Here is a 13,386-nt window from a genome sequence, read left to right on the forward strand (position 1 = left end):
TGGTAATGGTGTAGTGCCTGCAGGGGCCTTAAGGGCTCCCTGTGGGCTGTGTTTTACACAAATAACACATTGTGAACAAAATAATTTTGAGTAGGTATGAAATCCTATAGTATAATAATGTTCATTAACCATCTGTACCATCCCTCCTGTTGAGACATGGCATGGCCCATGGCTCACTAATGCTGCCCATTTATGCATATTCCGGGGAAGGATTGGTTTGTTTCCTATGGTTAATAGTCCTTTGTCATCCAGTTTGGCTCCTCGCTTCTTCCACATGGCCTTTTCTTTTTCTGGAGCACTTTGTTGCATTTCTTTTAGAATATCATTATCTGCAGGTTCTAAGGTAAATGATTCCTCATTATCAAGAAGTGTGTTGTTATTTGCTGCATCTGTGTAGATGGTAACATCTTGTCCTTTGCTTAATTCACAAGCACGTGTGAGTGCGACAAGTTCTGCTGCTTGAGCAGAATAGGAGGAGGGAAGTGATTTCGCCTCCACCACCTCAGTTGCTGTGACTACTGCATAGGCAGTTCTAGTGCGTCCAGTCATCCTTTCTCGATGATCCATCCACAAAGAGTGTCTGTCCTGTAGTCAACGCGACATCACTGAGATCTGGTCGCGGCAGGACCTTGGTGGAGACCTCATCCAGGCAGTTGTGCTGGTGTCCCTCTTCTGCGGTGGGTAGCAGCGTTGCTGGGTTTAAGGTCGTGCAGCGACGAATCGTCAGATTCGGCTGAGACAGCAACACTGCCATGCAGGAAAGATGACGTGCGGGCGACAGGAACGCTATCTTACTTTGTAGCAGCAGTATTGACACTGCATGTGGAACTAGCAAAGTTAGCTCATGATATAGCACCAAACTACGGGATCTAGCTTGTGGGAGTAGTAGGCCACTGGCTGCCTCTTATCTCCGTGCTTCTGCAACAAAACTGAAGTCATAAAATTACCTTTGCAATCTACGACCTGCTCAAAAGGCTTCTGATAGTCTGGCAGCTTTAACACTCCAGCACCTACAAGGGCCTGTTTTGTGTGTGTAAATGCTTCTTCAGCTTCAGGGGTCCAAGTTAACACATCAGTCATTGCTAAGGGATTATCATACATCAATGCTTGTAAAGGGGCAGTTATTTTCGCATGTGCAGATCTGTTTGTAGTTGGGAATTATGAGACAGGGAACAAAGAGAAAGGAGGAAAATCCTTTATTTGATTGCCATGCATATACTTCATATAGTACTTTATATATGTGCAAGAAAAACTAGCTAGTTTTGCCCTAAATCTCCATGCTAAAATGTCTGGTTAACATGATTTTTGTTAAAAATCTTAATCATGAAAACACTTTTTCTTAACTGCTCATGCACATAAAACATTTTATCAAGCAAGAAAAAGATGAGTAATCATGTCAAAATCATATTTAAATAGCCTTATGGTTTAAAAATAGTACTGTCATCTGCATGTTTATATTTGGTTTCCACACAAAAAGCTAAATACGGACTCTTTTAAAGCAAGCGATGACCAAAAGGAATGAAGATGCTCTTTGAGAAGCCCGGCTCTCGCTCCACGGGCCGTTACTGCAGTTTACGCAGGGCTTCACACAGTTTGCCCATTTCACCTGCAACGACAGGAAAGGTGGTGAAGCGGCCGTACAGATCTCCCAAACCTGACGTGGCTGTAAGAAACTGAGGAAAACGTCCAGTCTGAGGGGATACAACTGGAAACAAGAGGGCGACACGTACTGCTGATGCAGTCGGCCAGATTGGTGAGCTGCTTGGTGTCGTCCAGCACTTCAACGCTCTGGGTGTAGGGATTGTAGCGCACCGAGAACGGCTTCGGGATGGTGGCGGCGAATTTCCTGTGGAGCGGGAAGATGTTAAACCCTTATGGCTCCGAGTTCTGCTAAAATTTTCCCTTGATTGTACTGCTGACAGGTGTGCATCAGGGTGATATTTATGAGTTACTCCAGTTCAGTTCAGTATTGTGCTTTGTATATTTATATTTATGTTGCTTCAAGGGACCTCACCTCACTTTCTCTTTGGCATTTTCGAAGCTGTCGGCAACAAAGTAAACAGGCTGGTACTCTGTGATGGGGTATTTCTGGAGGCAGGTCTTGTCGGGGTCAAAGGGCAGAATTTTGGGCTTGTCCGTCAGGCAGTACTGCAAAAAAAAACACAGAGAAGAAACAATTTCTCCGCGCGCCGCTATTCTCAACCTTAAACAGGAAGTGCGGCATTGCTGAGTGAACATCCTCCGCCGGTAGCTGCTGATGTAATGCGTGACCTCGGCAGCCAGCTGCTCACCCACTGACTCACTGAACCTTCTCAGCCGCACCCCGCTGGGCCGAGTCTGACTCCCCCAGTGACACATTGAACCGGGTAGACCACTAACCCACTGCCTGTTGTGCAGCCGCGCGAGTGACTAAACAAGGGGTCTTTCTCGATTTCACGGTTCGCCGTTTCCTACCTGCAGCTCGCCGAAGGATGACAGCAAGCCGGCTCCGAAAGCTCTGATCTCAGAGCCCTGATTGCACAACCCGAACTCCACGGTGAACCAGTACACCTGAAAAACGCGGGCAAGGTTTGCGTTAGCAGCTCCCCAGCGCGCCCAGGCGTGAATTCTGATACTCACAGTGGCGAGTTTCTCAATGTACTCATCAGGAGCTCCAAGAGAGGCGAGACCGATTTCCTACGGGCACACGCGGCATCAAAATCCAGTTCGCGAGCGATTCTTAGAAACATTTGTCGCCGTACCTGTGAGAACTGAGCAAAGCTGGAGTCGGCAAACAGAGGAACGTGGCCCAGCAGCTCGTGGCAGACGTCCCTGCGTGAAGAAGGGATCAAAAACAGAATTGGAATGCGGCCGAAATGACGGCTTCTTGACGACTGCTCTCGGTGAGCCCTCACGGTTCAGGCGTGTACGTGGGCCTGGAGCTGTGACGGATGTACTGCGTAGAATGGAAGACCCGGAAGGCCAGCCCGGCCAGGAAGTCCCGGGATGAGAGGAGGCCGGCCACCGGGCGCAGCCGGAAACCTGTGCACGCTGTGGAGATGGGAGAGGAGAGGGTGAATTACACCGTTAGCTAGTTTCATCAGCGCTCATGCTGAGTGGAAACCATTTGAGGGACTCACACTGAAGGAATCGAGACACATCCTCCAGCTGCGGGATGTTGTCCTCCTTGTAGCCGCAGTATTTCTCCAGCAGGGGGAAAACGCGGTTGTGCTCGCGGCAGGCGTGCGTCGGGTACAAGGTCTTCAGTTCCCTGAACACTTTTCCCCATGTGGCCTTTTCATCTTCTGTGTACTCCACTCGTGGGATAGGCTGGCCACTGCCAGGAGTCAGACAATACAACATTATACATTTTTAGGTTATTTGCTTCATTTATCTCATTTATTTGGAACTATCTAAGTGGTATATCAACATTTCCTGTCTTTTTTTTTATGCTGTAGCAGTCAACAACCTTTTTCCCTTCACGGCTATACATGAAACTGCCCTCAGCGCTCCTAATCTGCCTGTAAATAGTCCTCAATTGTGCACACAAAGACAGACAGAATCCAGTTTATATGGTTCGTTAGGATAAACTACCGCTAGCAAGAGGCACAAACCTGAGCAAACAAATGCAAAGAAAGGAATTTACTGTCTGTAGTTGTAGGCGATGTCAGCAAACTCTTTCCTGCGGAGTCTGTACACCTGATCTGTGAAACCCTGACACACACGCACACACACGCACACACAGACAGGCATGTTAGATGTGATGATCGCAGCGCCGACATTTGAAGCTAAATCAAAGTGGAAATCCTCTGCTCGGGCTGAACCCCGGTGGCCTCTGACAGCATTACACACTCCGTCTCCAATGAAAGCGGGCAAATGCATATTCAGATGAAGCCTTTGTAGAGAGCTCTTCAGCTAACCATGAATACGTTTCTCTTTAAGGCCTGTGGCAAAAGGGGGCAATTATCTATAATTATAGGGACACGATTAAAGCACTGACATCAACTTGTGTGTCTGGACAGTTTTCCATTAGAATAGATGACGGGGTGCATCCTCTCATCTCCACGGGCTCATCTTTTAGAAGGCGTGGGGGGGGGGGTTCGCGCGCACACACACACACACACACACACACACACAGACACACAAACACGGGCAGGATGTAACAGATGAGTCAGTCCTTACAGGGTGATCAGAATCCAGCTCTGAGCCGTAGCTGAGGATCTGGTTGGCGAAGCGGTCTAAGTCCTGGATGTCATTAGGGAACCACGGAACTGGAGAATAATAACAAATATTACACGTTAACCACCCCTGTTTATGTTCAACACACACTTAGTCAGGTCGAATCTCTTAAAACTGCATTTAAAGATGTCAAAACATATGTAAATTTTCTTTTTTTTTTTTAAATAGAGTCCTTCAATGCTATCATTTGGGTCTGGGGGTGTTAAAGACGCATCAATTTATCTTTAATAAGAATAAAGATGTGGAAATAATGGTCCAACCTGTGATGTAAATAAGCGCGGTGTAAACTGGTATGGATGGGGACTGATTTTTTTTTAATTCTGCAGGACAGCAGTCCGAGGTCATCTGCCTCTTCATAGGGATTTATGACAGGGTGAAACAGCGGGGCCCGTTCATTAATCTGCATTTGTGCACTGTGGTCCAGCCTGAGGCCTCCAGACAGACAACAGGAGGCTGCCAGGCTTCTCTATAAACAGGCAGGCTCCAAAAAGGGCCATAAATATCCGCTCATCTATTTGACCCTGACCGGCAGACCACAGCGTGACAGCGAGGTCAAAAGCGGACCCATGGTGGCCCTGTCTGTCACCGCCTGCCGTGACCTTGGCATGTTCTGCCGCCCCGTGTTGGTCTGAGACGGCCACACAGGCTTCCTCTGTTACACCAAGCCTGTAGCTAAAATAATGTCATTCTGGAAACGACTAATAAAGGGGTCCAAATGTGGCCCGGGGGTCATCAGTCACCCTGGCGACGCTGGCTGTCCATTAGTGAGTCTGGTTGTGCCCTGTTGATAAAGAGAGCTTTTTAACCAGATTGCTACCAGTGTTTTATTTTTAAGCCACGCTAGTTAGCTGCATGGCTCTGATGCCGATGATGATGACCCCCTCCAGCGTTTCCGGACCAGGATAAGGGATCATGAATGAATAAAAATGAGAAAATCCTCCACTGTTGTGTGGATTAGCAGAGACCCAAATGCTCTTGTTCAGAAGTGATCCTTGAGCTTGATTTGCCGCATTTACACTTCAAGAAATTCTTTTGGATGCGCGTGATACGCGCTCTGACCTAGGACCTCCGTTTGGTTTTTAATGCATATATATTGTAAACCGGCCAAAAGACCTGTGTCCTTCTCTTTGTTGCGTGACAGCTCGTGCACGTGGCCGCTGATCTCTGTACGCAGGCTGTCGATGACCTCGTCCAGAGCCTGGGAGCAGGAAGTGTCCACGTTGATGAAGAACTCATACTGGCCTGTGTTTGTGCGCGAGGGACGAGACTCGATGTGGGTGAGGTTGATGCCTTTCTCCTGTGGTCACATAGACACAAACTCAGATTACCGCTGCTGTTCATATTTACCCTTTAATAGACAGGCTGTTGCAAGTTCGCGGGTTGCAGCGCTGTATCTACTTCACCACTAGAGGGCAGTGTTCGACCAGTTAACGCAAATGAAGCTCTCCCGCCCCGCATCTCCCGCAGGCTGAAAGATCTGCGCATGCTACACTTGACAGAGTACACTGTGGTGCTTCAGAGTAAATATGTTGAATAAATAGTTCAGCTGCGGGCGACAAACAACCCGGGGGTGAACTCTCGGCTTAAGAAAATTCAACTGTACTTTTGGAAGATGTTTCACCTCTTATAAGAGACGACTTCAGTTCTAAATTAACTGGTTGGAATCCCAGGAGTTAGACGCACTCAACACTAGTGTGAGAGGTCATTTACATGTGCGGTGTGAATGATTGTGAAACTTTGTGGGGAACTGTCCTAGGTCCACCATCCACAGTTCATACAACTCTGGTGCAGCTGAATGTGTCCAGCTGGACATCTCTGGGACCTGGGGGACTGAGGACATTAGTCGACAACCTGAGGGATGTTTGGAGGCTTTGTTAAGTTTGAGTGTCACAAACACACACAGAGCCTTGACGTTTGCCTCGTAGATGTTTTTCAGTGAGAGATTAGTGAGGGAGTTTTACGTCTTTGGCTTTGGGCTAAGAAATGAGGACGGCATGTGAAGCCGATTCTCCACTCTTCACCCATCTGGATCCCATTCCACAACCGAGTCAGATTCCTGACGGTGCCGCTTTCTGCTCAGGGTTGAATGATGAAATATGCCTCTTTACATACTATTATTACTGTATTTAAACATTCTGAAACACGTAGCACGAGGTCTGAGAGTAAAGGCAGGACTCTGATACGAATTCCTGAAGATAAACATTGTTTTTTATCCAGCGTTTAAGACCGGCTTTATTTTCTTAGAAAGTTGAATAATATCTGTATTTCTGGGCCATATTTCGGCAGCTTAACCAGCCTAAATCCTAAATCGGCGAACAGAAGGGGGTCGCCTAATTCCCTGATCCATCGCACCGATTTAAATCCGGCGACATCGAACCTCCCGTCGCTGAGGCCTGGGGTCAGGTACTCGTCACATGATGGCCACGCCGCCGCGTCACATGCGTTTGAGAATTTGGGAGATTAAAATCTGGCGCTTAATCTGACGCGAGTCGCTGGTTCAGTCGGCGGAAGGATTTTTCTTTAAAATAGGTTATCATCTGGATTCTGTATGCTGTACTGATGAGTGGCGTGTTTCGGGGGGGAGGGGGGACCGACATGTTTAAAAAAGAGGGGGATGGGAGGAGAACGAGGGGGGTGGAGTAGGGGGAGGATGCAGAGAACGGATGCTCATAGGTTCGAAAAGGATCCTGCTGCTTTTAAAGAAGGGTTCTTCCATATGGCATTGAATGATGTAAGCCCACCTATAACTCCGCCCCCAACATGTGGCTGCAAACGCCTGGCGCGCAACACCCCCCGTTATGGGATGTTTTGGAGATGGAAGCAGTTTTGACTGCAGATAGAGCAAACTTGAACCTTGATGCACATGAAGGGACGTGTGTTTGAACAGAGGTCTAAACAGCCAATCACTGGTTGCATATGTGTGTGTGTGTGTGTGGTCACGTACGCAAGATCATTACAACAACAAAAAGTTGTGCCAGGCCGCCCGGTATGACAGTTATCCTGGTCCAATGTTTGTAAGAGGAACTCATTCTAACGAGTACCGTGTTCTGAAGCGCAACGTCTGTGGGAGGCACCTAAACGCAGCGCGAACGTGCACTTTGGGAGTGACGTGCACCCGTTCGGGACCGCATCAAAGGATTTTTCTCTTTGATGAATCCTAGTTTTAAAAGCCCCAACACCAGATTCCGTTCATGGAATTGTTGAGACACTGGAATGGCCAGTGTTGTCTTGCGTCACTGGATCAAAGAGCCTTCATCGTGTTTGCTGTCGTCTGATTCGCAAACACCAGATAAGCTCAGTTTGTTTAGATTTTAAATTGAAATCAATGTGATGCATTTTCACTCTTTTCAAAAATGAATAATCGGCTCTTAGTGGTTTTAAATCTAAACAACAGCATAGAGACTCGTGGTAGGTTTGCTTTGCTTGTCTTGGTTGACGTTAACCGATAACTTTGTAAACCAGGGAGCATACACACATACATGAGGAAATCGATATCGCTGCGCTAGCATGACTTAGCTTAGTGTAAACAACCACAGTGACTAGCTGGGCTTGTAATGGGTAATAAAACATTTCCATGGTCCAAATCACTATAATTAACATATGGCTAATTGTTCCACACACCATCACATGGAACAAAGCGATTTTTTGTGCTACGCTTGTGTTAAGCTAAACTGCCTCTACATTGAAATATTGTTTAACTTAACATTGCTGCATCTTCATGCTTCAAAATGTCAACAGAAAAGTTGTTCATCCATCTGAGATCACAAACAAACTCAATTATGTGTGAAGTCACACACCGGGACCCCCCTGATGATGAAGGTCAGCTGTGCGTCAGCTTACCTCAAACAGCCTCAGGGCCTTGGCTAGCGCGCCCACCTCCTCGTTCAGGGAGAAGATGCAGGAGATCACCTCCGACTTCCTGCCTATCTCCTCCTCCAGGTACATGGAGCCTCTTCTCTTCTGCACAAACACATTTAATCCCACCTCAGGTCTCGCAGCTCGCATGTTTCTCATCACGGTTTCATTTTTATGTGCCAGGCAGACACAACGGGTGGCACGCTTGAAAGTCGCATCAGCACGTATCCTTGGGCGTGTGACCCCAGGGGTCTTCGAAGTTATTTAACCTCTGAGGCTGAGGATCTGACCACGTGACACACACGTGTTTTTTTAAGCAGAAGTGGCTAATCACCGAAACTTCGGCCAACATGTGCATTGCGGTCTCCAATGAGTTTCTTCGTAAAGTAGGAGGAAAAACTATGAAAGTTTTGTTGGGTCATTAACCTTAAAGGCTACTCATGATGCTTCTCTGAGAAGCTGCTTTTCTTTTATTATATTTCATTTTCCATCCTTAAATTTGAATTTGCAATCGTACAGCACGTTGGCAAACAGATAAACGTCGTTCCTCAACCTGCATTTCTACCTAAAGTTGTTTTAACGGCACAAACTGAATCTCAGCCATCATCCAGCCCGCAAAACTACACTTTTACCAGACTTTTCTGGTCATTCTCCCCTATTTAATCCCCCCTCCAGTGCAGCTCCCTGACCTCCATTCAGCCTTTTGTCTGGAGGAATATTCCAGGTCACAACACCTCTGGCCAGCAGGTGTGTTTATTCAGACATGCTGGCCTGTTGAATAGCCTCCTCTCTGCCATATTTACCCTGCTGCCTCCTTCCTCCGCTGTCTCCGACCCTCCGTGGTCTTTCTCCAACGCTGCGTCCATGTTGCTGCTCGTCAGGTGAGGCGACCCACGCGGGCTGATGCTGATCGTTGACAGACGGATCCGCGAGCCGCCCCCGTCCGTTTTATCCTACCCCTCTGCGCGAGGCGAGCCACGTGACTCGACGCCCCCTTCCGCGTCGGTATGTGACGGTCGGCGGGAAATTAAACCTGCGGGTCTGTTTTTCCCGCATTGGAGCTTCCGACCACGTGTGTGGCGATATTTGGTGAATTAATGTCACGGTCATTCTGCAGGCTTTGACTACACTCCTGAAAGTTTCCCAGCGAATCTATGAAAACTCGGACCTGCGGAATTATCTCGTTTCGTGCTATGCTAACCTGCACCATGGAAATGTACAATATCAACAAAATACGTGTTCTACAGAAGTTAACATAGCAATAAAACTTAACAATTATTGTTGTTATTATTACGGTGATCTAATTTAGTCTAAATGGTAGGGTAACTTGAAGTAAATGCTATGCTAATAATTAGCCACAGTAGCGTTGATGGGCTAATCTGAATGTACGGACAAATGTTGGTTTATTATTACTGTTTTATTCATAGTTATTCTGATATCAGCAAGTGATAGAAGTAAGGCAATGTCGATATTAATTCCTTTGTCATTCATTATGACAACTAATATTTAGACTCCAGAGATGGTTAATATGACCATATATACTTTAAATATATATGTATGTTAAATGTATATATGTATGTATATATACTTTATATACATATATGCACAGTAGTTACAAGGTTGCACAGCATATTAGGTTTTTTCTTTAGTCAAGCTCAGAGGTAAGGAAACTAATTTAATTACAGTTAATTAACATCCATTCAAGATTCAAGATTGACTTTATTCATCCCCGTAGGGAAATTGAACCATAACTTTCTGAGTCATTTTGTTAACAGATACACAATCACTGGCTGTCACATAACTTCCTTGGAGGAGCTAACAAATATCTTAACATTTACGATGATCACTGTTGCTGTGAGGCTTTTTATTGCTGCAAGAATTACTTTTTATTGTCTATTAAAGGTAAATCAATAAAAACTTGAGTGCTAACACTCCACGGTGGCTAATATGAATAATAGTTTACATCCTAATTTAGTGATTGGAGAAAAAAAAGACATTTAAAAAACTGAATTCAGAGATTTCCTCCTATTTAAAAACAAAGAAAGGATTAATACCACAAAGGTAGAACAGAGGAAGCTTTATTTTCCTGAAAGTTGAAATACTCAAGGTATAAGAGCCTCCAATTATACCGAGAGGTATCTAGAATAGAACGTTATATTTAACAATTATTTTTCCCCTGGTTTTTTTATTTTGTTTAAAATTATTCTTGGAGAGAATGTGGATGGAAGTTTGTAAACCTCCATCTGTCAGCTCTCGTGCATAAAACAAAGCTCCTAACCACTTCCTCGGCACCTTTGTGGTTAAACAGGTACATTTTTTTTGATAAAGCCTGAATAATATTCCATTAATAAGACGTATTATGAAAAGTACTGCAAAAATTAATGTAACCTTATAGATTATGTCGTGGTGACAGCGTTTCAACATTGTCATTACTCGGAGTTTTGGAGTTTTCCAGTTACACCTGCCCCACAGGTACCACAAGGGGGCAGTGTAGGTCTGCTAATGATAAAATCTATCATTTGAAAATGTTCTGCAATAGATAATAGAAACGGCTCTTTTCTTTGGTCTTTTTGCCTTTAAATGTAAAACACCAAAAACAAAACAATACAAGAGAGACTTGCTTTACCAACCAGCTGATTGTTTTAAAGGAAAAGGAATGACACAGGGTGGTTTTTGCCCTGTGAGAATGAAGAGTATTCGAATTAGTTCAGGAAACTTCACATGATCGTGTGTGGAAGCTTTGTTTAAAATATCTGCTCCATCTGCCTGGAATTGACTGTACAAATGATGGTTTGATATTTTTTTTAGTAATCAGTGTATCTTATAAATTTAATGCTTCTTTCATACAATTATTAATGTCACATTAGGCTCTGGCTGCTCACACCACAGAAATCCACCACTACTTTTAAACCTTAAACTTTAGCTTAGACCTCGTGTTCAGAAGGTACCTAGCTGCGTGTCCATGCCCCCAAGTGACAGAGAGGATCAAAAGGATCAAAAATACGTCAGCCAAATTAATCAAAATTCAAAGCTAATATAGTGGTAAATCACAAACCAAAGTCAGTCGACTGGAACATAAGTCGCCGCTGCACCGCCTCCAGTCTCCGAGGTACCGGAACGCTCACCGTACCAACTGTACCTCTCCAGACTTGGGTCAACACCCGATACCACCACCGCCAGTTCTTACACCCAAAATCAGGAGTCTTCTCTAAGATTGGAACAGGCTCCCCTTTCCTGAAGCCTCGAGGGTATGAGACCCCGGAGGCCCCAGATTATGTATGTCTAAAGAGAGTGGTCAAAACTGTCTTACCCTGCAGAGTTTTGTTTCAGAAAACAGAACAAAATGGACCCAGTCAAAGCTACAAAGGCACCAGTTATTCTAGCAGTCAAATTATCTCTACATAATACACACACACACTTAAAACTCAGCCTGAGCAGTCAGTGCACAGATGATTATACAAAACGTTTAGTGTCTAACTGAATATCACATCAATCCATGTTTACATGAATCAGAGCTATCTTGTATGAGGAGTCACAACTTAAACTTTATTAATGCACACGGGGTTTAAACTGTAGGCCGATTATACAGCAAACTCAGAGGTTTAACTTTAGCATTGAAGTTTTTTAACCCTTCAGTGCACGATGCGCTCCTGCACCCAGTCACTTGGAGGGAAATAAAAAACGAAACAGCGCGCTCGTCCGTCCCCCGAATGTTCCCACAAACTGTCGTGAACGCGCGTCAAAATTGCAACCCACGCTAACGTTGCTAAGCTGGCTGAGCTAACTCTAATTGCTCAGTGAATCAATTTATATTTATACTGTATCTGCACGTACATTAACCCCCCCCCCCAGCCATCTTGTACGGTGATTGGGTGGAACCATGGTTTTTTTGATGTTTATGACTCCCCCCAGTGCACCAAGGGGACACGCCAACGATCTGATACAAAGCTGAAATTGCTCTAAAATCATGCAAGATTACATATTGCACCTTTAATACCTTAATCATCATTGACGCTGGCTACAAAAGCAAATAGCCGAAACAGAAAGCAAGCTTTTTTTAATCCTAGCAGCCAAATAACAGGATAAGAGTGACCCAGAATGTTTTGTCACATTTGTGTGTGTTCGGATTTATTTATTTAGAGGGCGCTGCAGGGCCAAACGGGTCAAGTCGGATCATGCTAGTCCAAACACACAGACAGCCAATTTCCTTCAGGGATAATGGGCCTCTCCAGCGGTCAGTAATTTGCAGATGGATCTCTTCAGTGTCTCATAAAACTGCCCCTGTTCCCCTGAGTCCTCTTCGCTAGACGGAGAGCTCCCCACCGGGCCATTTACTGTCATTAATGGCGATGGAGACAAACGCTCATTTATCAGCAGAAGTGGTACAGTGTGCGCCTACAATGGCTTTTCTCCATAGGGCTCCAGTCTCTTTCACACACTGAGGATCCATTCTCACTCTTAATGATCGGCCAGATGCGAGTCACTTTCACGCAGGCTGCTAGAGCGGAGCTCTTTTACCCGCCGCAGCTGTCCTCTCTGAAAAATAAAGTCACGATTGTGCTACCGGCTTTTATCATCATTACGGTTCTGGGGAAAAAGTCCGGTTGGACGAGAGAACCGGCTTGAGCAGCTCGTGGCCATGCAGCAGGAGTGGCAGGGGTGCTTAGAGATGATAATTCCTTATAGAGTTGTGAGGTTCCTAATTGTGCCTTCATGAGATGGGTGTGATAAATGGACTTGTTGAGGGACATCCTGCGAGGGTTGTCCACATGTGCGCCATCGACGGGGGGGAATCCTCTCCAGACTTCTAGCCACATTGTGTAGCCTCTTTTCTGAGAGCCGGGAAGCAAGGAAGAGGGGAGGGGCTGGGGCGCGAGCGGGGGGGGATAGAGCAGAGAACAGAGAATGAAAGTTTTGAGGCAGCAGCACTGTTGTAAAGGCGAGTGAATGAAAGTGGAGGCCGTGCAGCCAGCCACATGGGCCGTTCTCACTCGGGATAATGGAGGCCCCTCTGTGCTTCTTAACCTCCTTGTCACATGCTGGGAACGGGCAGCCGTCCACTCTCACTCACAACAGGCACGCTCAGACACGCTCACCCGCTGCATAATTGAATTTTAGACCCGAGAAAGTCAGCCCTGTCCCTGGCAGGGTCCCCTCATCCACGTGGCCCCGACAGGAACTTTCCCAGGATCAGCATCTCACCCGCCGAAGGCCGAGGCGACGCTGGGAGGTAGCGTTGACAGCAGCCTCGCTCGTTGTTGTTGAAAGCTAGGACCCAGGGAAACCACCCGGCTTCACGACACAGACAAATCT

At 46.0% G+C, this 13,386-nt stretch overlaps 1 protein-coding gene across 2 annotated transcripts; it reads right to left on the reverse strand.

The window, feature by feature from the left end:
* Positions 1 to 1,179: 1,179 nt before the first annotated feature.
* pah (phenylalanine hydroxylase) lies at positions 1,180 to 9,033 on the reverse strand. 2 transcript variants are annotated; one of them, XM_011613194.2, is made up of 13 exons: positions 8,877 to 9,033; positions 8,059 to 8,178; positions 5,332 to 5,515; positions 4,162 to 4,250; positions 3,626 to 3,693; positions 3,120 to 3,316; positions 2,895 to 3,030; positions 2,742 to 2,811; positions 2,620 to 2,676; positions 2,455 to 2,550; positions 2,015 to 2,148; positions 1,731 to 1,846; positions 1,180 to 1,606 (listed from the first exon to the last, which is right to left on the reverse strand). In XM_011613194.2, exons 1-13 carry the CDS (start codon positions 8,937 to 8,939, stop codon positions 1,563 to 1,565), a joined length of 1,374 nt encoding a protein of 457 aa, XP_011611496.1. In that variant the 5' UTR covers positions 8,940 to 9,033; the 3' UTR covers positions 1,180 to 1,562.
* Between the last annotated feature and the right edge of the window lie 4,353 nt (positions 9,034 to 13,386).

Source organism: Takifugu rubripes, chromosome 18, assembly GCF_901000725.2.
Source record: "Takifugu rubripes chromosome 18, fTakRub1.2, whole genome shotgun sequence".
NCBI lineage: Eukaryota > Metazoa > Chordata > Actinopteri > Tetraodontiformes > Tetraodontidae > Takifugu > Takifugu rubripes.

Coding starts and splice junctions, on each gene's coding strand:
- pah (XM_011613194.2), bottom strand. CDS start 8,939: ATGGACGCAGCGTTGGAGAAAGACCACGGAGGGTCGGAGACAGCGGAG. Junction 3,694..4,161: donor AGCTGGATTCTGATCACCCT/GTAAGGACTGAC, acceptor CGTGTGTGTCAG/GGTTTCACAGATCAGGTGTA. Junction 1,607..1,730: donor TCTGGCCGACTGCATCAGCA/GTACGTGTCGCC, acceptor CTGTCGTTGCAG/GTGAAATGGGCAAACTGTGT.